The 23994-nt window shown below is 40.4% G+C and overlaps 1 protein-coding gene across 1 annotated transcript in view; it reads left to right on the forward strand.

Moving 5' to 3' along the window:
* Nucleotides 1-5709: 5709 nt before the first annotated feature.
* CWF19L2 (CWF19 like cell cycle control factor 2) overlaps nt 5710-23994 on the forward strand; it is a 65094-nt gene continuing 46809 nt past the window's right edge. Inside the window, exons 1-5 of the mRNA XM_085064001.1 lie at nt 5710-5842; nt 18132-18242; nt 18974-19078; nt 20485-20592; nt 22885-23004. Coding sequence (XP_084920127.1) covers nt 5747-5842; nt 18132-18242; nt 18974-19078; nt 20485-20592; nt 22885-23004 — 540 coding nt within the window. The 5' untranslated portion in view covers nt 5710-5746. The remainder of the gene's footprint in view (nt 5843-18131; nt 18243-18973; nt 19079-20484; nt 20593-22884; nt 23005-23994) is intronic.

Genomic DNA, 23994 nt, shown 5'->3' on the forward strand with positions numbered 1-23994 from the left:
CCTTGGAGCCCTTTCCATGGAGCAAGACCTCACTGGTCTCAACAATTTCTTTCCCATGAGCATTCACCTTTTCATTAGAGAAAGACATGCTTCCAAATCCATGTGGTTCTTCTGATTCTCTATATTGCAGTGAAAGGAGGAGACTCTCCTGCAATACTCCACAGTCCAGCTGGAAGGGTTACTGTAGCTCCCTGTAGTTTGCTGTGTACTGCCCGTGTGAGTGTGCATTGGACTGAGCTACAACACTGCAGGAGAAAAGGACTAAGCCCCAGGGTCTCAGGAGCAGCCAAAAGCTGTGGTTACTCCTGAACAGTGTCTCCTGTATCAGTTTAAGGTATTGCTGCTCTTGCAACAAACAGGATGATACAACTATTTGTGTGACTACACTACAACCTGGCATCTGGAGCTGGCCTATCTTTAAGAACCAAAAATAAGCTTTTATCTCACTTAGAACCAAAACCAACCTATTGCACTGTACTGAAACTCCATCTAAGAATATTTTAGTTACTATTGCACTAGTCTGATGGATAGGAACTGATCAACGAAAGCCTCAGGGTTTTAATTCCTGTCCCAGCCAGGTGACCTTGAGTCAGTATTTGTGTCTCATTTTCAAAGTAGCTGATCTGAAGTTCCCTGACGTGTGCAACTCTGGACCTCTCCAAGATGAGCAGGCACCAGAAGAAGATGTAGTCATTTCTCCCAAAAGGTGTGTCACCAGTCTCAGCAAAACAAGGACAGGATAAGTGTTTCCCCTGCTGTGATCTTCCTGTCTGATAAAAATGTTTTCAACTTCTCAAAGGAAAAAAAATCCGAAGAACACCAAAGCATGGAGAAGCCCTCCATGAAATGAACTGAACGAGTTATTTCACATACGTAAGAGCTACCTCACAAAACATTTACTAGTAGAATAACAGAATAATTTAGGTTGGAAAAGACCTCTAATCTAAGGTCATCAAGTCCAACCACTAACCCAGAACTGCCAAATTGTCACTAGAGATTATTTTCCCAGATCAAGGATTCACTTTATTACAGTCATGTAACTTGGGTGGGAAGAGGGAAAATGGATGTTTCTAAACCCCATCCCCCTGGTTTGATGAACTACAGCTGAAGTTATCATCTCTTTTCAAAGCAGCTGAGGAAATTAACAAAATAACTATTGCTCAAGGGCAGACAACTTGCAATTTGCTATTGAATATGGAACAATGGGTGAATCATTCTTCGATCCACCACAGCCTCCTCATTTGTTTTCATGGCAAGCTGAGCTCTCCTTTCCAAGGGAGGCTGTCAGGAGCCTCAATGTCACTGGGGCTCTTTTGTTGCTGCCAGGAGTGCTCTTTTTGATGGGCAGTAGAAAATCATCTGGTTTTTGAAGTCAGGTGCTCTCTGCACAGTTCAGGCTCTCTTTACACAATTCAGGCATGAGCAGCTAATAACCAGGGCACTGCTGCTGCATTGATTTTTGGGTGAGGTGTTCTATCATTCTATGGCACTGAATTTAGACACAGTTGCTTTAATTTTCTCCTGAGTAAACATAATGAAATTTCTATGAAAGAAATATGCTTTTCCCTGTAATTGCATAATTCTTTGTTTGGTTGGCTTTTTTCCTTGCAATTTCTCCAAGGACTGACACTTTTATTTCTGAGACAAGACAATGAAAATTCCCATCTGAGTCTAAGGAATCCCTCAGAATTGAATGTAAATGACTGACAGTACCACCGACAACTGAAAACTGGGTGGTTTTAAAAATGAACAGAATGAGAATTAACTGAAACTAAATACATTTTGACTGGGGTGTGTCCCCTTTTGGTCCTCTTACCAGCATCTTACTGCATATTGTTTTTTAGTATGAGGACTTGACAATATGTTGTTATAACCAAGGTAAGACACTCCCTCCAGCATCACTGTGCAAAAACATTTCTTATTCTCAAAGAAAAAGAACCCCTTTTCCCTTAGTGAAACATTGCCTTTTGTTTAAAGAAAACAGCACAGGATCACACTGAGTGGACAGGATTTTTTTTTCTAACCTTTTTCAAATAAAAATAAAACATCAAGCTGCGAGTTGAAGGCAAGCAGTGAAAGTTAGAAGCACAGAAGCTTATAACACAGGGCAGTTGGACAGTCACCAGCTTCTTTCAGAAGAAGTGTAATATGTGCTATTAAATGGAAAATAACACTTCACTAGGCAAGGTCAGTGCCTCCCTGAAGGAGTTCAGCAAAGATCAGTATCTCCAAGGCATTATTGTTTTATTAGCCTGTTTAATTTAGGCACTGAGAATGAGACGAGAACAGAGGTGCCCAGCAGGCCAATAAAAGTGGTATATCAAGAACTGGAGATTTCTGAGCATGTCTGAGAGGAGCTCTCAGACATACTAGTATCTTTAGAAAGAAATTAGTCTAAACTTTAATTTTTACCTGCTTCCTCTGAGGAAATGCTTTTCTTGGATGAGGAGAGGAAATGAAACTAAATTATGTCATCATTTCTCTAACTGCTGATTTCAAAATTAAAGGCAGCTCTCAGAAATAACTTTCTAGGCTTTACTGTTCTTCAGTTTTTAAGATTAAAGAGTGTATTTGTATCATACCTTCTTTCCTACAAACAGGAGTATTAGAAAGTGGTTTTACATTAAAATCCATATTACAACTCTATGAATGACAAAGAGGGTTATAGGCATCAAGAATGGCATCTAATCTCACAAAATCTCACCCAGTGCTTTGAATCCTCTTCTTTGTCTGTAACTGTTTGATGCAGAATACACATTCCCTGTTCTCACTCCCAAATTGTCCACATCTATGACTATTCACTCTATTCCACAATTTCCAGACTTTCTGTTCTCATTTCCAAATACTTCCTAAACGGATTCAGTCACAAGTAGTTGGCTCAGCTTATGGACTATCAATTTTCTGTTTAGATTTAATACAAATCTATTAAGCCCATATGCCTGGCTGTGTGCTGAGAGAGTTAGAGAGCACCCACTTGAGATACTCTGCTGGCTGCCTGGAACAAGTGGTAGCACTGGAATGGAAAGAAACCAATTTGTTGGTGAGAAGAGCACATCACAATCAGAGAAGAGGCTTTCCTTAATGTGTCAAACATGCTCTTTTCTTGCTTCTCCTCTCTCAAGCAGTGTACTTTGCTGCATACAGCTAAGGACTGAAAGTAGCATTAGTCAATCCTGCTGGAACATCTTCTGTATCCATCTGTTTGCTCTGCAAATGGCTCCCTGAAGAGGGTTAACATACTGCTTTTCCAAATGGTGCCTATGAAAGTCTATCAGTTATCATTCTACACCTAGTGGTGATCTACAACAGTTTTTTCTTGAGACTTTGTTGACTGTCAGCATAAATGGAACATTTACATAAATTTACACATTTAATACCACCATGGCGATGATGATTAAATTACTGTTATCACTTTGAAAACATACTGTCCCATGCAAATAGGTAACAAATTACCCAAACACTTTGCTCAGACCTTTGCATAAAGAATGTTATTACTTGGCAACTGCGGACATGTTTGGTGTCAGACACATTAATAATGCTCTGATCTCATCCCAAACAAGTTATGTCCTAGATAAGCATTTGCTTCACCGGGGGTAAAGAAGTCCTGTCACATACTATTGGCCAACTGCAACTTTTAAGTGCTTGAACACTTCTCAATTAAAAATTAAAAAAGCTTCAAGTGCTTGAACATATTTTTTAATTTCCCTCTTCTCACCCAGGCACATTCTGAGTACCTGACACCCTGACATTACAGGTCACAGGCTAGCATGGATGCACTGAACTGCAAACGGGGAAAAAAGAGTCTGGAAGATCAGTGGAGCAATGGGGAGCACTGGGCACTGCGTTGCACTGGAACCTGTGAGCATCTTTTGGGCCACATTTCCTTGTTTGCTCTCATTAACGCTGGTCTGGACAAGCAGGCCAGGGTCTGAGTAAGGGATTTTCAGCCTGGCAGGAGGGATGAGCCTTGGCATCACTATCCCCACTGTTGAGGAATACATTTAGTGCTTGGTGTGCAGCTGCAGGTTGAGCCCTGGGGAGAAACCTGAGCCCCAGGCAAGAGACTGTGACACTCCAAAGGACACAGGGACCTGTGGTGCCAACCAGGTGCCCTGGACACTGAGCGACATGGCAGGAGCTACGGACTCCAGACTTTACTGTCCTTGGACTGCGAGTGTATAAGAACCTGGGTGTTTCTTTGTTTGGGATCCCTCCTTGAAGATACCCAGCTCAATTTGTTATTTTGTTGTGATATCATGATTAAATTATTTGAAGGATTGAGATGTCAGTGACTTTGCTGCGGGAAACCTTGTCTGACTGTGTGAGTGTTGGGTGTGTGGCTGCCAGGGCCAGCTCAAGTGGTATCAGTGTTACTGCTGGAGTGGCTTCTGGATGGTTGGACAGGGAAGTTTCCTGAATGCCCCTCGTGGGACTGTGTGGTCCTGCTGGTCACACAGCACTGGGTTCCAATAAGCTGCTGAGCTATGACATGGTGTTTGCTGTGACCTTCACCTGCAAGGCTGGTGAGCTCTGAGCAAGGTGTGGGGAACCCACCTGGGCGTGTGGGATGGGACAGCCCTGGATTTATGGGCAGGCTGGGGAATGAGATGCTGGAAAGCAGCACCACAGATGAGATGCAGCACCACAGACAGGGACCTGTGGGTCCTGGTCAATGGCAAGTTGAACATGAGCCAGCAGTGCCCTGGCAGCCAGGAGGGCCAAGCATGTCCTGGGAGCATCAGGCACAGCATGGCCAGCTGGGCAAGGGAGGGGATTGTCCTGCTCTGCTCTGCACTGGGGCAGCCTCACCTCCAGTGCTGGGGGCAGCTTTGGGTGCCACAATATTAGAAAGACATTAAACTATTAGAGAGTGTTGAAAGGAAGGCAATGAAGACGTAGAGGGGACTGGAGAAGCTGTATGAGGAGTGCCTGAGGTCACTTGGAGCGTTCAGCCTGGAGGAGACTGAGGGGAGACCTCATTGCAGACTGCAACTTCGTTGGGGCAGGCACTGGTCTCTGCGGCGTACAGTGACAGGACTCCAGGAAACTGGCGTGCAGCTGAGTCAGTGGAGGTTTAGGCTGGACGTTAGGAAAAGTTTCTGCACCCACACGGTGGCTGGGCACTGGCACAGGCTCCCCAAGGCAGGGGTCACAGCACCAGGCCTGGCGGAGTTCAAGAAGTGCTTGGACAAAGCTCTCACGATATGGCTCTTGGGGATGATCCCGTGCAGAACCTGGACTCGATGACCACTATGCGTCCCTTCCAACTCAGGACATTCGATGGTTCTATAACCTGTCATGAGCTCAGCGCGTCACGGCGGACGCTGGCGAGTGCGGACGGGCTGAGGGCTGGCGCTCCGTGGCACCAGAGCTCTGCTCCGGGGAGGCCCCCGCCGTGCCTCCTGTATCCCCGCCGTGCCCCACTGTATCCCCACCACGCCCCCAGTGCCCCACTGTATCCCCACCATGCCCCCCGTGCCCCGCTGTGTCCCCGCTGTCCCCGCCCTGCCCACTGTGCCCCGCTGTCCCCCCTGTGCCCCGCTGTGTCCCCGCTGTCCCCGCCCTGCCCACTGTGCCCCGCTGTCCCCCCTGTGCCCCGCTGTCCCCGCTGTCCCCGCCGCGCCCAGCTGCCCCTCAGCACAGCCCCAGCCACCGCTCCGCCCGCCAGTGCGCGGGATGCTGTTCACGACAGTGTCGCGGCGGGGCTGCCGTACGGCCGCTGCGCGGCTTCCGGCGGGCCGTGCCGATGGCGTCCGGGCTGGAGAGCGAGCGGAGCCGGGAGCAGCGGGAACGGGAACGGGAGCGGGAGCGGGAACGGGAACGGGAGGCGCTGCCGGCGCAGGTGGGGTGACCGGCTCGGCGCAGCCTTGCCCCGGGGCCGCTCAGCACCTCCCCGTTGCCCAGGCTGGGCGCTGGGTGCTGCGCGGGGTCGGTGCTGTCCTGGCGGAGGAGGGGGCGCGGTGCGGAGAGCCCCTGGTGCGCCCAGGGCAGCTGGGCTGCGGCTCCGGGACAGGCAGGGCGCAGCTGGAACTTCTGAGTGACACCCGCCTGATTGCCTGCGTTCTGCCACCTGTGGTGTTGATCCTTTTGGTGTTCACTTAGGTATTTCTGTGCTTACAGCTTTGGAAAGAGCCAGAGTCGGTCATCTTTACAGTCTCTCTTCAGATTTTTTTACAGATTGATAAGATCGCACCACCCTCACTCACCGGCCTTCTCTAGGCTAAACAGGCCCACCTCTCAGCCTTTCCTTAAATGACACATAAAAGTCAACTCCTTCTCCTTGTCTTGTGGCCTGTCTTTCCTAAAGAGTTTGTGTCCCTTCATTTGGACACCCTGGCCATGGAGTGGTAATAACTTGAAATTGTGTGCGTGTGTTAAGAAGTGAGAGCCTGATTTCATAGGGTCAATGACTTGCCTAGTGATATGTTGCTGTAGTGTAAGCCAAGAATTAGGAAGCTCCCACTCAGAGGTGCTTTAGACTGTGACTTGGAGACCCATGCTAATAGGAAAAGTGTAAGAGAAGACAGAGTATGAAACGAGTATGAGGTTGTGGTGATGGGCTCTTGACAAAAGGAAGGCCAGAGTAAGCAGCAACCAAATCTTGTGGGGCAAAGATATTTTCAGAAAAAAAGTAGTGGGAAATGGCCTGAATAGCCTGATGCTTACACAACAATGATGTCTTTTCTCAAGGCAAAGCAGAAGGAGAGAGGATTTAACGTAATATATCATGTGGGCATCTCCCTTGTACAGTTGTGAATAATTTCTCGGCAATAAAAGTTCCCTTCAGTGATTTCCTCCTTGTTGACAAGCAGTTGAAGGGAAATTTGTTTAATTTAGTAATCGTGAATCACACTACCCAACAAAAGTTTGTTGATGTTGTTATGACGTCTGTTGCTTTACTTGAGCTGCTGTGTATAAGAGTGCTCCTTTGCTCAGTTCAACCTCTTGCATGTTCAGAAAATACACTTAACAGCAAGCAAAACTTATCTAGGACACCATTATCCTACTTTACCTTTTCTTCTCAGCTGGTTCCATGTATACAGCAAGCTGTTGGAAAGACCTTGAAAGATCACTTGGTCCAACCCCTTGTGGGAAAAGGAGCCTAGGTGAGATTATCTAGTGCTCTGTTCACTCATGTCTCAAAAAACTCCAGTGATGGGGTTAAGGAAACTGTCCTGTCTGACCATTCAGGAAGCTCTCTGGCAGTCACACTCCCATCACTCGAGGCTGTCACTGCTGGGACTGAAGCCCTTTTGCAGGAGGGCAGCTCCAGTGAGCCAGGGTGTGCTCTGCTTGACTCCCTAGGCACACCACTCACACACAGTCAGACAAGTTTCCCTTAACTAGCCTGACTCCCAGTTTTGTGTAGGAGAGTCCCAGATGTGTGAATCCTTAAAACAATTTAATCATGGTGCAAAACACAAAGCCAGCTTGAGCTGGGTGCCTCCAAGGAGAGACCCTGCACAACCGAGTCCCTGAGCTTTTGTGCACTCACAGTCTAAGTGCACCATAGTCTGGGGTCCTCCTATGAGTGCTTGGTTCCTGCTGTCTCTAAGTGTCTGCTCTCCTCTTTCTACAGCTTCCTCTTACCAAATCTCTGTGGATGGTATTTACTTCTTTTGTTAATACCTCCGAAATACTGCTAATTTGAAGTAAGAATATTTTACACATCACGTTAAACACTTCTGTGATGATTTTATAGCAACTGGATTGTGGTGTTAAAAATGCTGCAATCTGTGGAAAAGGCAATTTAACCTCTAATTGTGTTTGGGTAAGTCTCAATTTAGGGAGGCAGTAAAACTGAGGAAAGAGGTTTGGTTGTTGGAGAAACACAACAGGAATGAGCCAAAGGTACTCTTACAGAGGAATGGTATGAAGAAGAGCATTTCTTCGTACTGACAGTGCGTGGGGAGAAAGGGCATGGGTTGTTTTTGGTAGAGTTTGAGTTGTTGCTAGAAAGTGTGGTGTCTTGAGCACAAGGGCTGTACTTCTGACTGCACTGTTAGGATATGTCTCAAGAGTTCTTTGATGATATTGTAGCTTCATAGATCCTACCTCTTTGTGTTAATATGTTCTTGTATGTTAATATGTTCTTTGTGTTAATATGTTCATCAGCCTTGTTGAAGAATATTAGAGAAATTGGTTTGGAATTTTTAGAATGAAACTAACTGATAAGTTTTCTTACTGCTAAGATGTAGTGTGTGAAAAGGTATGTATGTAGGATCTGTGCTGAATTTTGTAATTTTCTTTGATTTAAACAAGAAACAGACCATCATTGTATTTTCCAGCATATTTTTAAGAGGCCATGAATACAAATTACTCCTACATGAATACCTTAAAAATATATCTGCAATATTTGTGTGATACTAAATAAAACCAAATGCACGACCCTAATTTTCTGCATTAAGGCAAATACTGATTTTCTGTGCACAGTAGTGGGCTCAGAGTTGGCTTTTACCACTCCAAACTAACAACTGGGGAATAAATAGCTCTATAAAGATGCTACATTGTTGCTTAGACAAAAGCTGATCAAGTGTTTGAACTACTGTGAGAAAAATAAAGAACAAAGGAAATGGTTGCACAGACATATTACTCATTTCTGTGTACTATCAAAAAGCTTATGTGGTCCTGGTCCCAGCATCTCAAAAAGAATCAAACAACCTTGGAGAAAGTGGGAAGTAAGGTGCAGAGATGATCTTGGTACAGGCTTTTCAAGGACACTAGAGGTTTGAGATGAGGAAAGATAGGCTGAAAATAAAGTCAATATAAGAGAGTTCTGTAAATTTGTTAAATGATGTGGAGAAGGGAATAGAGAATTGCTATCTGCTGTTTCTTTCAGCTCAAGAACTAGATTGTAGTCAGGGATTTGCAGGGAGCCGCCTTAGAGCAGACAAAAGAAGTGAATTTTCAGATGATGCACAGAGAAATTGTAGGGTCTCTTGTACAGCATGTTGCAAATACTGGCACTCCACTTCCATCCAGACAAAAATAGCCTAAAATCTAAAATATATGTTGAAAGTTATTGATTGAAAAGTTGGTGAGCCTCAAATTGCTGGAGGATGCAGGAATATTTTGGACATGGCTCATTTTGGGCTTAAGCCTGTATACACTTTTGTCAGCTTCCCTGGGCATTACTGGACATTTTTTAGTTGGGATACTAGCTTAGATTCTCAGTTCGGAGAATGTCAAAGCACTGAGAAATTCAGTACAGGGAAACAGAATGGAATATAATTTGTGAAATACTAGGCACTGTAATTCTTCAAGTCAAATTTTGTGGAGTGTGGGAATGGATCTGGACACAATGACATTGTTTTCTACAGAGTTTAAGCATTGGAGGTGCTTCTCAACTTTATGGCCATTGAGAAGCTTCCGTGATGTGACTTTTCAGCTTCTTACTGAAAGTCACCTTATAGAGTCTGTGTTATTTTTCCATACTGTTAAGTTTTCACTTCTAAGCAACCTAAAGCTAAGTCAGATTCTCTAATTTTCAGAGATTCTCTTGGGCGCATTAGGTAATACTGAAACATACATTAATGACCAAATGGTTTTCTTTGCTGTTGCTTGTGGAATTGCTGTGTTCGTCATCTTATGAATGTCCTTGAACTATTTATTTTCCTTGCAGTAAGAACAAAAAGTTGAAGTAAGGAGAGGATGTATGGAAGGTTGGGAGTTTCCTGTCCTCCCTCCTTTTCTCTACCAGAGTTTTACAATGTGTTAGCAAAAGTGGGTCATAAGCATTTTATCCTGTACAAGTCCGTGTGGGCCAAAGAAGGCTGTAGAGATTTCTTTATTACTGATTTGTCTGATAGAGAAATTTGGAAATGAAACTTTTTTTTTTTAAAAAACTCATTGCGTGTTTCCTCTTCTCATTTATGGACCCAATAATGTAACAGTAAGCTATGTAAAAAGGCAACATTTTTAAGACTTCTCCTCTAGCTACTCTGTTATTTCTGTGAAAAGTCAATGTAGCATTTTGTAATGTGAAAGCATGAGGATGTCATAGTTGCCATGTCAATACTCTGCTGTCTGCTTTTCAGAAATGGACTTGTTGCTGGTTGTGTGAGAACAGATTAATGTCTTAAATGTATTGACTTTCTCTGCTTTACTTTGATTATGATTGGGCTGCCTACTGCTATAGTGGTGGAGCAGCCAGGTGGTCGAGGGAGGGGATTGTCCTGCTCTGCTCTGCACTGGGGCAGCCTCACCTCAAGTGCTGGGGACAGCTTTGGGTGCCACAGTATAAGAAACACATTAAACTATTAGAGAGTGTCCAAAGGAGGGCGACAAAGATGGTGAAGGGCTTAGAGGTTGCAGCCAACTGAGGTCCCTTGGCTGGTTCACTGTAGAGAAGAGGAGACTGTGGGGAGACCTCATCACAGTCTGCAGCTTCCTGGAGAGGAGAAGCTCTCTGGTGACCAGTGACAGGACCTGAGGGAATGGCCTGAAACTGTGTCAAGGGAATTTTAGGTTGGATACTGGGGAAAGGTTCCTCACCCAGAGACCAGTTGAGCACTAGAGCAGGCTCCCCAGGGAAGTTATCACAGCATCAAGCCTCGCAGAGTTCAAGAAACATTTGGAAAACACTCTCAGGCATATGGTGTGACTCTTGGGGTGTCCTGTGCAGTGCCAGCAGCTGGACTTTGATGATCTTTGTGGGTCCATTCCAACTCAGGATAATTAATGATTCTGTGAACAGAACTGGGAGAAGATTACTGCAAGACTTTATTTCAAGGTGTTTTGATTGTCTTGCTTAGAAAGGCAGCAAGCGATATGCAGTAACTTATCACATAGTTATTTGGTGACTGAAATCCTGGAAGCTCTTGCCTTTTGATTTGGGAAAGACAGCTGGAAAGCTGTGTAGTCTTTGCTTCTGGTAATCTGAGAAGTTTGCAGAAATAACTGTACTTTAGCAGTTCTGTTTCTGGAAAGATGACATGTTCAGCCAACTCACCTTAAGGAGCTTTTTGTTATGTAATGTTGAACTTGCACTTCTTTTGAGGAACCAATATGCCACTCAGTTCATTGATCGAAGATTTCCCTTTAAAATTTTGGAAGTGCATTCTCTTTTTTTTTGTGTAGTCTGTCTTCCAAACTGCACTGATAAAACCCAGCAGCTGATAATGTTTATGATAATGATCAGTAATCAAATAATTAAGTGTTGGCATGCAAATTGTTATTAAGCTTCAGAAATAGCATCTTGTTTTGATGAGCATGATAGTTCATGACACTGCTGTTTTGGTTTACAAGTTTACAGCAAGAAAATAATCTGATGGGTGTTTTGGTAAGTGCAGGGATGTGTATTTTTCCTAGACATGACCATTTATTTTCTTGGTAAAAACTATCAAGACCTCAAATTTTGGATTATTCTTGCATCCGCGGTATCATAAAGTATTTTTATATTTTAGGATTGCTCGTCTGTTACCTGGGCTTTTTTCCATGGACTTTGAGTCTTTCACTCTTTGGCCTCTGAGGGTGATGTGATTTGACCATTCCTTGTGCAGAAAATCCTGCCTTTTAGTTTTTAAGGATTACTGGCATTGGAAGTAGAGTGTAGATAAATTAAGATGTCAGTCAAATAAGGTGCATCATTGAAACAATTTAAATAAAATAATACCATAAAACAGGGTCATTGCACTAACAAGAAATTATGTGTTTAGTTTTACTTATTTATATTTCTGAAAAATTAATTTGAGATTTGCAAGCCATTATTTTTGGAAACATCTTGTTTGATCCTTTTGACTTCTCCCTCCAATTTTGGTTTACATTTCTTGTTTTATTTTCTTTGAAAATACAGCTTAAAATTTAAAAAAAACCAAGCCCAACAAATGGTGTATAGCAGTATCACTGAGTTCACAGTCTTAGAGCTCTAAAGAAGCTGTGAAATCAGCAGATTTTGCTGGTGAAATATGATCAGATATTTCCTCATAAAAGCCTAGAAGTTGGCTTTTTGCAGTGATCAGTATTTGCTGAGGTGATGGAATGCTTCAGCAGTATTTTACATTGTAGTTTGCAGTGGAAAATTACAGAAATCTCTCCTTAGGCAGAAATTAGTAGCAAAACACATCTCTCTTAGGGGTTATAGTTGCTTGTGCTGTACTACTAAGCACCTCGTTTTTGGTCTTGCTCTTTTGCATTCTTCTTGAAGTGTTACATCCCTAACTCTATCTGTTGAAGGAATTAAGCACTTCAGTGTTTGAATCTGTGATATTAGAAGAGTAACAGTACCGAGAAATGAATACTGCCTTTTCACAAAAGATTTTCAGATAGCACCTCTGTGCATGTTTGCAAGCCACATCTTTGAACAGACAGGTCATCTGTGAAGGTCAGTGATGATGACAGATGTTTTCGTTGTTACATTCTGTAAGGCCTTCCTCTGGAGCTTGCTTTGCCACAGCAATGGGAGAGGTCCTGCATTACCACAAAATACCTGTTTATGGTTTCCTAGCAGGAGTTGCTACCTTGGTGCTTCTGTTTATCTGTTGTATCTGCACCTTCACCAGCAGAACAACTGCTGCCTCCCAGCTGTTTCTGACTGAAGGCTAACATCTCCTGCAGCCTGCTCTTGAAATCACACATCTGACTTTTGATTATTGATCACAAGAAGCTTAAATGATTGAAGTGATGGTCGTTTCAGTGACCTTTCTTCTGTGCCTTTTGGCAGGTGAAAATGACAGAGTGGTGACATTTCCAGTTGGCAAAGCTCTGTCTGGGGGAAGTGGTGGTACAGGCAGCACTTTGATTCAGTTGCAAGTTGCCAAGCTGGGGTGATAGCTAAGCTCTTTCTTGAGTTTGCTTGGGAAATCTTTGTGGGTGTAGCAATAATTGGAATATAGAGACTAGAAAAATAACCTAAGCATTCACAAAAATAAGTGTGTTATTCAGACAGAGAATTGGTATTAAAGCATCAGAACTGCAAGGAAGGATGTGCTTAAGTTCCCTGGAGGGAAGTACTGTTGTAACCAGGGCTCTCTGTCCCTGAGCTTTGGGGTGATGGAGGCTGAGAGGGTAATACCACAGCAACCTTTCTAATTGTTGATTATCAAAACAGTTAAAACAGTGGAGTGGTTTGCACGATAGGATGGGAGATGATCCTGAAATTAGAAAAAAAAGGTCATTGTAGATATTTTGAATGCCTTATGTTGATGTCTGAGGGACTGGGCTAGCTGTTAGATTTTTTGAACTTTCCTAACAGAAAGCTGTTGCTGAAATGAAGCTTTTCCACACTTCTTTTCCCCAAGGTGCACTTCTTCCCCTTGTTCCTTGTGCTTAAACTGGTAGTCTTGATAACGTTGCTAGAGGGGCAACTTGTACTCTTGGTCTTCAGGAAGCTGCACCCTGCTTTTGGTGGGATTCATTTTGGATCAGGGTGGTCCTGGAAGTGGCTTTGACTGAGACTGGAGTGCAGGAACAGGCCTGGGTGGGTAAGGTGGTGGGAGCATGTGAAGGGCAGTGCAGAGAGGAGAGGTGTGGGAATAGAGCCTTGCCCTTCAGTGGCAGGGAGCCAGGACAGCAGCTTAGCTCGTGCACTCTATTTTGAATGTTTTTGTCATACTGTATTGATCTGACGTGATGTAGATTTTCTTCTGATTGCTTGTGGAGGAAAAGGGAGTTTTTCTTTTTTTGGATGAAGAAAGTGGCTATTGAATCATGGTGATTATCATCTGAAGAACTAGAGGTTGACCACAGTTACAGGTGGAAAATTGCAAGGTCATTGCAGTGGCATGGAATACTTTCCCTGGCCTTAGTGAGAGCTGAAATACTAAATAGAGTTGAGGTCAGGAAAAAATGTTGGACAGGGTTTCTGTGAGCTGGGGAGGGAATTTTCAGCCCTGGGTGACATCACTCCATCCCTTCTGGATGTCTTTGAGGGACTGTTGTATAACAAGCTCCATTTATTGTGTGACCTGCAACTTGGCCGTTGGCAGTGTCTTTGATCTTTTCTGCTTCTTCCTGGTGTGGTATGATGTAGCTTTTACAGCTTTTGGGTTTTGCATCTGCAGTGTATTACAGGCTGCTATGGAGCAAATTTTAGTCTTCATTTAGTAGATACTGTTGTCAGCTACTGCGTGGGCTGGCCTTAATGACCTGCTTGATGAAAACCAGAAAGCACTTTCCTTGAACTTGGTTCCCTCCCACATTCAGATGGATCTGTGAAATTCAAGCCCCTTTCGCCTACTTGTGGGAAAGACTGCAAAGTTTGGCTCTGTTCAACCCTGGCAAACATTGCTGACATAGTGCTGTAGAATAGTTATGGTTTTTATAGCACCTTATCAGCAGACCTTCCAGAGTGCCTTGCCAGCCTTAGACTTCACCTTGTGCTTGTTGCAAAGGAGACCATGAGCAATTTTATTAGGATGTTGCAGAAGTGTGTAGTGTAGCGTGATGCTTGCCCTTCTTGACAGGTTGGTTCTCATAATGTGTTCATGTGTACATGCACAGGCATTTGCATAATTAATGCATTACTTTTGAAATAGAGGTATTTCAGAAATGTGTCATCTGGTATTTATGGAGAAAAAACGTAAAAATACAGCTGTGGTGACCTAGGATATACCTCACTTGCAAAGGGGAAAGTATAAATTATTGGATATTCTTGTTGTATGACAAGTATTAATGAACCTTAATGTGAATTAGATGCTTGAAATCCTGTGGGTTGAGAAATGTGAAACTATTAGAGTTGGTCCTCACTGATAGAATGGTAAGTCTGACAGGGGAATTAATTAGGTTTTTTTTTGTTTGTTTTGGTTTTTTTTTTACATTTTATGACATGCTAGTAAGCCCTGCAGCTTAGAATAAAAAGGTAAGTTTCGAAGCTAATAAAGTAGTGTAGGCAGATTTTCTACCTCACTTCCATTTGAAATAATTGTGTGTGTGTGAGGGGAAAGCATCACCAACAATAAAAAATGAATAGTCTAATTTGAGGGAGCTAGATTGTAGAGATAAAAAGATTCAGAGGGTATCACTGCTAACTTTCTACTCTTATGGTAAAATGATAATTTAGGTGAAATTATAACTTCTTTCTTATTTTTAGATCTCTAGGCAGCTTTCCTTTTTAAATTTTTTTATCTTGCATAGCTATATTGTTAAGAATCTTCTGTATTTTGTATCTTTGTCTAGGAGACACAAACTTTCACCTGATGCTTTTGTTTCTTGTCTTTTTCTTTTTAACAGCCTGGTGGTCAATCTGCCACTACACATTCATCTTGCCCAATCCTGTTTCATTTAGTATTCAGGAGACAGCAATCTGTAGCCTTATGATGATTTCCAGTCACTGTATTCTAAATGAGTATTTGTGTACTTAGCCAAAATAATGATCCACCTCTTTCATTAGTATCACGGATCTCAATTACTTAAATACTTGCCTACATTTATCCTGTTTATTTTTAGATCTAATAAAAAGTATAAAAGCTCCTTTTGTACCTAATTTGTACTATTAACCTCATTTTGTGCAATATTTATTTGTAACTTTGGTAGCCTGAAGGAAATAGCAATATTATATGAAATATACTTGTTATTGTAGGAAATGATAAGAGGCTAAATCTTCTATGACAGGCAGAGAGCATATACAGTGAGGACATGATGACAAGCTGATCTTGAGTGACCTTTATTTGTGGTGTTTATAGATTTATGTGCCTAAGAACTGCAAAAGGGGTGGAAGGGAGCTGTTGACTCCGATGCAGTTCTTTCTCAACCAAAAGTAAAACGGAGCATTTGGAAAGCCTGTTTTTTGGGGTTTATTCAGTCTAAGTCTTGGCAACTTGAGTAGTGTTTGCTTGTGGAGTAAACAAGCTTGGAGTCTGTTTTTTATTTTTTATTATTTTTAAAAAAATTTTTTCCCTGTCTAGAACTATATTCAGGTTCCTTTTATCTCCATTGTTTCATCTCTGACCAGTTCTAACCTAAGGTTTGGAGTCTGTTGCTTGTAGACATTTTGTGAGTTTCACAGCTGAATCCATTATCCCTTACTCATCCACAAATGTGGCATGTTTAGTTATTTTGTTTTAGTCAGATTAACATATTTTTAAGACAAAAGTGCCATCATTGTCTCTATGGACTAGAAGAGAATATATCAATCAATGAGTCCTGCATGAATTTTCAAGGGTGTTGTCCCAGTTGTCTTGGGATAGTTCTCTGGATGATGGAGGGGTAACAGGAAACACACCTGCATTTTTTGGAGTCCTGGGTGGTTCTGGTGATGTTATGTACTGCTTAACAGCTATTTCGCTCTCACTGAATTGTAGTCCTGCTCATTCTTTTGTTGTTTTGTTTACTTATAACCTGAAAAATGTTTAGATATTGGAATAGATGTCTGACTGTGTTCTTAACTCATTCTTTCTTTATACCTGCCTTTTGAATTTTGAGAGGTAACATTCAGCTTTGTATACTGTCAGCTTCATTCTAGAGATGGAAGCCTTAGTCTTGGCCTCTTTATTAAAGCTGATATAAACTATTTTTTGTTTGTTTTACAATATTTCTTTGTTTAAAATCAAGAAGTCTGGGTAGCAGCCTTGCTTCACTTGCATTTAAGCGCATTAGAAAGTTTATCACCTGGAACTCCTAAGAAAGCAGACAGTGAAGGTTTAAAAGGGTGTTTTGTTTGGGCACAGAAGTGTAGTGGGCTTTTTTCTTTTATTTGAGTTCATTGTGTTGTGCCACTTTCAATATGCTAATGCCAGTGTTCAAAAACACAACAGCAGTCCTACCTTGTGACTTAGCACTTAAAAAAACCACAACAAGACTTATTTTTCTGGTCTTTGAACCTTTATAGAGGTCATATATTGGTCATCTTCCTGCAAGCATCATTTTCTATCAGAACAAAGGCTGCAGATTTCCTTCTTGGCTATATGAAAAAAAAGAGGAACTGGCCTGGGGTAGGGAGGTTACTGTCTTGTGCAGTGCACAGGCTTGGATCTGCAGAGCTAGTAGCTAACCAGGAGGAAAGACCTCAACTGTTGTCTAATCTCCTCAGACTTTTTGATTTGTTTGTTTTAAATATTGGTCTTTTTAAAACTTGTATGTGTTTTCTTGGCTCGTGTTTGACAACACTTTCTGATAAAAGTTAGTGTTAAAAGATAAAAATTCCAAAGTCTACTCTTTTTTTCTTTTTAATTTTAGTTACTTTAAAAGAAACTCCTGAAACAAACAGAAGAACCAAAGGCATGTTAAAACTTGCAGGACTTTTCTAACACAAAATTAGGGTGGTAATAACATAAAACATCTTTCTTGTTTAATCGGGGTGTGGTGGTATATGGTGATATATGATATATGTGATAAAGAATTTCCTAAAGTCAAGTTATATTTAAGTAAACTTACTTCTGGAAGTCATGTTTATGCTGAATGTAATAGAGGGAACTTCAGAGGCTGAAAAAATAATTATTTTATTGATATGGCTTATAAAAATCCTTTTTAGGAATTGAAATTGTTTGCAATGATGGTTATTTTTTCAGAAGTAGTTGTAAAAGTATTTCTAGTTTTATCTCCATAACCAGAAAGGGAGAAACATTCTGCAGCTCAAAATGCTAATCCTTGCATACTTGTATACTCCTTGAAAGTATTTGTGTGGACTTCCTGCATTTCCAAGTTTTGCACTTGCCTGAGATATTTTCAAAGCTGAATGTGCACAAAGAGAGGCTTACTAACAGATGGTGAGCTGTGCTTTGCAATGGAGTAATTGCCCAAAGAATTTTTCAAACTAGAAACTTAGAAGTTCATAATATGATATATATGAGATATATATATGAGATATGATACATGATATATATAATATATCATATACATCATATAATATAATATATTCCTTTCATGAAGGTTGTAATAAGAGAAGACTTCTCAGAATGAAGAATATGTAAGTTGAATGTCTTTGTGTCACTCTTATTTAGGATGGATGAAACTGGAGATAGAGGAGCTGCAAAGCTGTAACTTTTGAGGAAACTGAGAGTGTAATCTGTTCTAGGTGAATTTCCCCTTTAACATGTAATGCAAAAGTATTTTTACTGCTGTCCTCTTAAAGAAAAGGTTCTCAAGTGCAGTTCTCATCATCATGTATGGTTGTGTCAGTGTGGCTGGCACAGGTGTGTCTGTGAGGAAATGCTTCTGAGCTCCAGCTGGTTATTTTTCTTCTCTGTTCATCCAAGGCCAAAATCAGTTACGAAAAGAAGGAGAGTTGCAAGCTGCTAAAGGATCTTCAAGGTGAAGATATGTGGATGCCTGCTGATGTGAAGGAACAGGTAACACAACTGGAAAAGGTGATGGAATTGTAAATCATCAAATTGGATTGTTACCCTTACAGCATGTTTGTATGAACAGAAGACTTGAAGGCTTTAAGACTATCTTTAAAAGCATCCCAATTTCTGATTTCTTTATGCTTTGATATTCGCTTTTTTAAAAAGGTAGAAATAATCTTTTACTCGCCAACAGGAAAAAATTCTGTCATTCAATTCCAGCTACCAAAATTTCAATTTGCTACCAAATGCAAAAAAGCAAGTGCTACCAGACAAAAATAGTCCCATTGGAAGAAATCTGGAGGATTCAAGGCTTCAAAGTCTCATTTGTGGTCATTCACAGGAGAAACCTTAGTGGAGCCACTGAATAACATCCTTTTAGTGTGCAGATATTTCAACAAGGAAAAGATGTGTATTGGTAATGTAGTGATACCTGAAGAAATAGGTTTGACCAAAATAAATTTAGTGTAGTAGATATTATCTGTATTGTTATAGTGCCTTAGTTGCAGTGAAAAAGATATTGAGAGGGGGAAGAAAAATTGGTTATGGATGCAAGATATGCCCTCCTTGCCCCTACCACCCCACCCCATCCCGTCCCACCCCTTCCCCCATGCCAGAGAGAGAGAGGATAATAAAGGATAGTTTAGTGTTTTACCTTTTCTGAGTGAGATTTGGTAACTAGGTTTTGATTTTTTTTTTGTATATGGTTGATTTGGTTTACTGGCTCTCATTTACAAATATTTACTTTTGTGCAGAAAAAAAAGAAAAAGGATAAACATTCCAAAAAATCTAAGAAAGAAAAGAAGAAAAGTAAGAAACAAAAATCTGAAAAGAAAGATGACTTACTTGACAGTTCTTCGGTAAGTAAGAAATTTTAAAATAATTCAAATTACAGTCTTAAAACTTGAACCATATTAGTCCCTGTGGGTACGCATGCCTAGTAAAATTAAGGCTCATTCTTAAATTTTCTGCTGGGGAAAAATTGTGGCAATATTTGTCAGTTTTAATATAATGAGTATTTAATCAATTTAAAATAGGCTGTTATGTGAGTGCTTTTGAATTTTATAATATTGAATTCACTCATTAGGATCTAAGGGATTTATAGTTTTTCAGCAGACGGGAAACAAAAAAAAATCCTCTTTCTGGTATAGAGAGGAAAATTCCATAGGTACCCTGTAGTCTGTGGTATATGATGGAAAGATGTGTCTAAAATTGCAATTACTTGCCTTTGATTTTAAGCATGTATTTCTTCTGCCTTTTTGCCCGGGTTTTTAACCATGGACACTCCCAACAACATGGGAGTTGTACATTGGTCTGAAGGTCTTGTGCCTTTGGCATGTAAGGACATGCCTTCACATGGAGGGGCACTTGGGCAAAATAGTGCAGAGACTGCATTTGAAATCTGAGTGCTGCCTTCTGGCCACATTGTGGAAAACATCCTGCCAGCATTTTCAGTACAAGTCACGTGGCACTGTTATTTTTAATTTTCAGGGAGTCACTTTTATGGAGTGAAGGAACATGCATTATGATGAAACTTATTTTTCAGGCATTGATATCAGAGATGAACTACAATACCAGTGTGAAAAGTAACCAAAGGCACAAATGTTCCACATTCTCAATGGGAGTAACCAAAACCTTTCAGATCGCAACAGGACACAGCACAGTCCTGGCTGTAATTTTTGTCCAAAGTCTGTTACTCCTAAGACAGGTTCATATAAATAGTAAAGAAACTCTGTTCAATGGAGTTCTATTGGCTTCAAGTGAAAAATCTCAGTACATTGTTTACAAGTGCAAGTGTAGGAAGCTGGATATAAAAATAGCAGGCAGTAGCATGTACAGTGCTTTATATTGTGCAGTGTAACTGATCTAACTTTTTAAATGTGAAGCATACTTATTAATGAATTTAGATTTTTTAAATTTTTTTTTAATCTTATGTTGTAAACCCAGTTGGTTTTGATTTTGTTTTTATTCTGACTTTTTGAATTTGAGCAGAGTTATGCAACTAAACTGCCAGTATGAGCTAGTGTTGCATACTGTGATGTGCTCATGAAGTATGGTGGAATTTTTTGATCGTGAAGGAACAGTCTTCTATGGGAATATCAGTATTCTGGTTTTGTTATCATTTTTTAAAAATATTAAACAGTATTATATTAGTAATGCTAATCAGCATTAATTTTGATTGTCAATATAATTGGTTAGTATTGCATGTTACCAAGTAGTATGTTAAAGTATTATTTTTATTCTTTACATTAAACTCTTACTTTAGGATTCTTCAGTTGAATGGGTTGAGTCAAATGTGTCACAGTCAGACGGCACAGAAGAGGCTTGGCAGGTCAACAACCAACCAGATGCTGCGAAAGAATCTTCCCTGCAGGTGAGCAGCCTCACAGCTACTCCAGAGTTAAATTCAGCTTGTGAAATGTGCTTGGGTTTCTTGGGAGCTCTTTGGCAGTGTGTTGAGCAAAACCTATTTTACAGACAAAAGTCTTTGTTTAGCTAGGTAAATCTTACTTTTCATTGATTGGAGGACTTCTCTACCTCATAGTTCTTAGTGTTTAACAGGGCACTACTCTTAATGTTGCTCAGCATCAATTGCTTTTATCAGGTTTTGAGGCTCTGACAAGTTAGCTTGATTTTCTTGAAGAGATCAACTTAAAGTTCTTGACTAGACATGTTATTTTTTTCTTCATAATTTTGGTGGCAGTTCTACCACTGAATGAATTTTTGCCTCTATGATGCTTAAACAGATACAAGAAAGAGGTGTAGAACTTTTCAGCAATAATTTTTATGGCATCAATGCCTATTTTGATCTTCTTAGGTGAATTTTGTGCTCAGTGAGCAGTATTTATTCTGGAAAATGGAATAACACTGAAATGAACTGTGGTGATTTTACGAATAAATGTAGTCCTATACCACAATATCCTTAGTCATGAAAATGATTTTTAATTTAGTGTCTAAATTTTTTTTTCTGAAAAAAGTCTGTGTTTGTCATTCTGAATTTGTGCATCTTGTTATGAAAAATAAAAAGGTCTATTAATTCTATCTTGGAAAAGTATAAACTATAAAGTAATATGTATGTCTTGATAATTTATACTGCAAAACCATTTTTTTCCAAGCATTGTTTTTGTATAATTGTTTCCTAGGGTTGTATAGTTTTGGATAAAGAATGTGCTTTTGAGAGGAACTTCATGGTCATCCTATGTGGTTTTTGTCTCACATAATGAAGAAGTCTTCGAGAACATAAATCCATATCTTGTTGGATTAAACTAAATTAGAAATGTTCTCAAAGAGCACCTGAGGTGTTCCATGTGACCAATCTTACACTAGTCCAGAGTGCTTACTTTAGAAAAAAAAGAAAAGACAAAGAAAAATAAAAATCTCCAAACCACAGATCTGAAGCCTAAATAGACGATGGAGTCAGGCTTTTTTCAGTGGTGCCCAGAGACAGAACCAGACACAATGAGCAGAAATCACAGGATGTTTCTTCTGGACATCAGGAAACATTGTTTTACTGCAAGGCTGATCAGGCACTGGCACAGTTTACCTGGAGAGGCTGTGGAATCTCCATCCCTGCATGTATTTACAAGCCATCTGATCCTGGGCCACTGGCCCTAGGTGACCCAGCTCGAGCAGGGGGTTGGGCCAGATGACCTCCAGAGGTCCCATGCACATCCACATTTGTTGATGCACATTGCTTGCTAATGTGGACATAGATATTATGGAATCACTTGCAGAGAGATTATTTTTCAGTTCCTTCTCTTTCTTAGAGGAGATTTGAGAAATGGAATGTTTTGTTTCACCTCTGAAATTCTCTGGCATGTTGCATAACATAATTTTTAAATAACAGAGACAGAGTGACATATAGCATCTGTTCAGACTGACGACTCAGACTTGAACTCTGTTGAAGATAGGAAGATTCTTCTGCAAGGACATGTTTCAAAATAGATGTAATCTTGTCATTTTGGTTGCTATACCAGAATTATAGAATTGCTCCAAATACTGCCTTTATAGAGTAATTGTTTATAGTGTGTAAGTCACTGCTTGTTCTTGAGGCTTCAGGTTTTACCTGTATAAAGGTTGTAGATATATCTAGGCTTTTAATATGCTGCTTTTCTTTAGACCAGTCCTTATTTTTAAAATTTCCTTTGTCTGGTTTAGGTTTTATAAACACAGTTTTCTAGCTGTTTTTGTGGGTAGAGTTCATGGAATTTAGATGTATAACTTGAGTTTGAGGGTGCAGTTAGTGTTTACCTATCTGAGATATAAACTATGGTCAGATACTGATCAAAGATTTTGTATACACTAGAAAAGATGTAAGAGATCATGAGATTAGAATTAGCAAAATGAGATGCCTGGTATTTGTTCATGCTAATAATTAACAATCTGTACAATCTGCATGTTTACTAATGTCTTTAATACCATTGTAAATATGTATTTCAAATTACAGGGAGACATGAAATTTGTTTGAAATTAAAAAAATAAAAAATTGAAAGATTAGGGTTCTTAAAATCTTATTTGCTTTTCATTGAAGTATTTCCTGTGTGTTTGTAGAACCTATGCTGTTTAGTGTCAGCAACATTTGTCAGTAGTTGCCCTGGTTTGGTTTGTACATAAGCCATTTTTTTGTTGGAATTATGAGCACTGATTCTTTGTGTTTATTTTAAAGAGAGAAGAATGGATGAATTTAGACTTCATGTCATTGAAAACAACGTCAGTAGCAGCTGTCAAAGGTGAAAAACACAAAGAAAAAGTATTGGAACGACAGAAAGCTCAAGAACTTGAGCAGGTAGGAGGAATTATTATCTTAATTTTTTTCTGCATTTTACGAAATTTTGTATGATGAATGAGCTAATGAATTTGTTCAAATATGTAAGTCCTTATTGTTATTAAAATTAATGCCTGATGTGATAATGATTTTAATTAAATTGGTCTGTTTGGATGAAAGGCTTTATACATGAGGCTTATCTTGTGGAGAAAAGCCTTTAAAGTATCTTCTAGGTGAGGAGAAGGCCACTTTTGGTAGTATTAAATACTGTTAGTAACAATGACAAACTGTTGGTCTGGCCTTCTCCATGGTGTGTGAAAGGAGCACCATTGTTTGGTACAATAAAACCTTACATAAGTTACTGTGTTAAAAGTGTAAGGTGCTGAGGCTTGTTTTTTGCTAAAGAAGGAACTTAGAGCAGTTGTGTCTTTATTGTCTCAGTTGTTGGTGGACACATGGATGAATCAGGGTCTGGCTGGAGAAGAGGTTGCTGTGATTGAATTAACTCTGTTTACATACAGTTGATGGCTCCTTCATTTGTTCATTTACCTCCTTAAATGCAATGTAGTCTGATCTGAAAATGTAATTACTGATCACTAGCTAATATTTCCTTGTCCTCACATCTCACAGTAGGCTCTTGGTTGCTTTTAGGTTTTCCAAGTCAGTTGTGTTGTGCCTGGGAACCAGATTGACCTGGATCACTATTCTTGTGTAGCATGCAATGCTTTGGTTGTTGTCTTTGTCAAGGGATTCATCTGTTTTTGACTTTTTTCTCCACATGTTTTTTTCCTGAACATTATTTCAGAGCTGTTGAAGGACCATTTAATGTGGACATCTTAAATCACCAGAATGTCAGCATGTATTATATGGTTAATGACAGTTTATATGTATTGTTAATCATAGAAAAGAATGATTTTTATAAACTCTCCCATCCAACTACTTGCTGTCCATATATACTCCTATGTTTTCCACACCAGAGTGTCTGCTTTTTCTTTGGTACCCAAAACAATG

Source organism: Lichenostomus cassidix, chromosome 1 (assembly GCF_008360975.1).
Source record: "Lichenostomus cassidix isolate B80296 chromosome 1, HeHo_3.0, whole genome shotgun sequence".
Classification (NCBI taxonomy): domain Eukaryota; kingdom Metazoa; phylum Chordata; class Aves; order Passeriformes; family Meliphagidae; genus Lichenostomus; species Lichenostomus cassidix.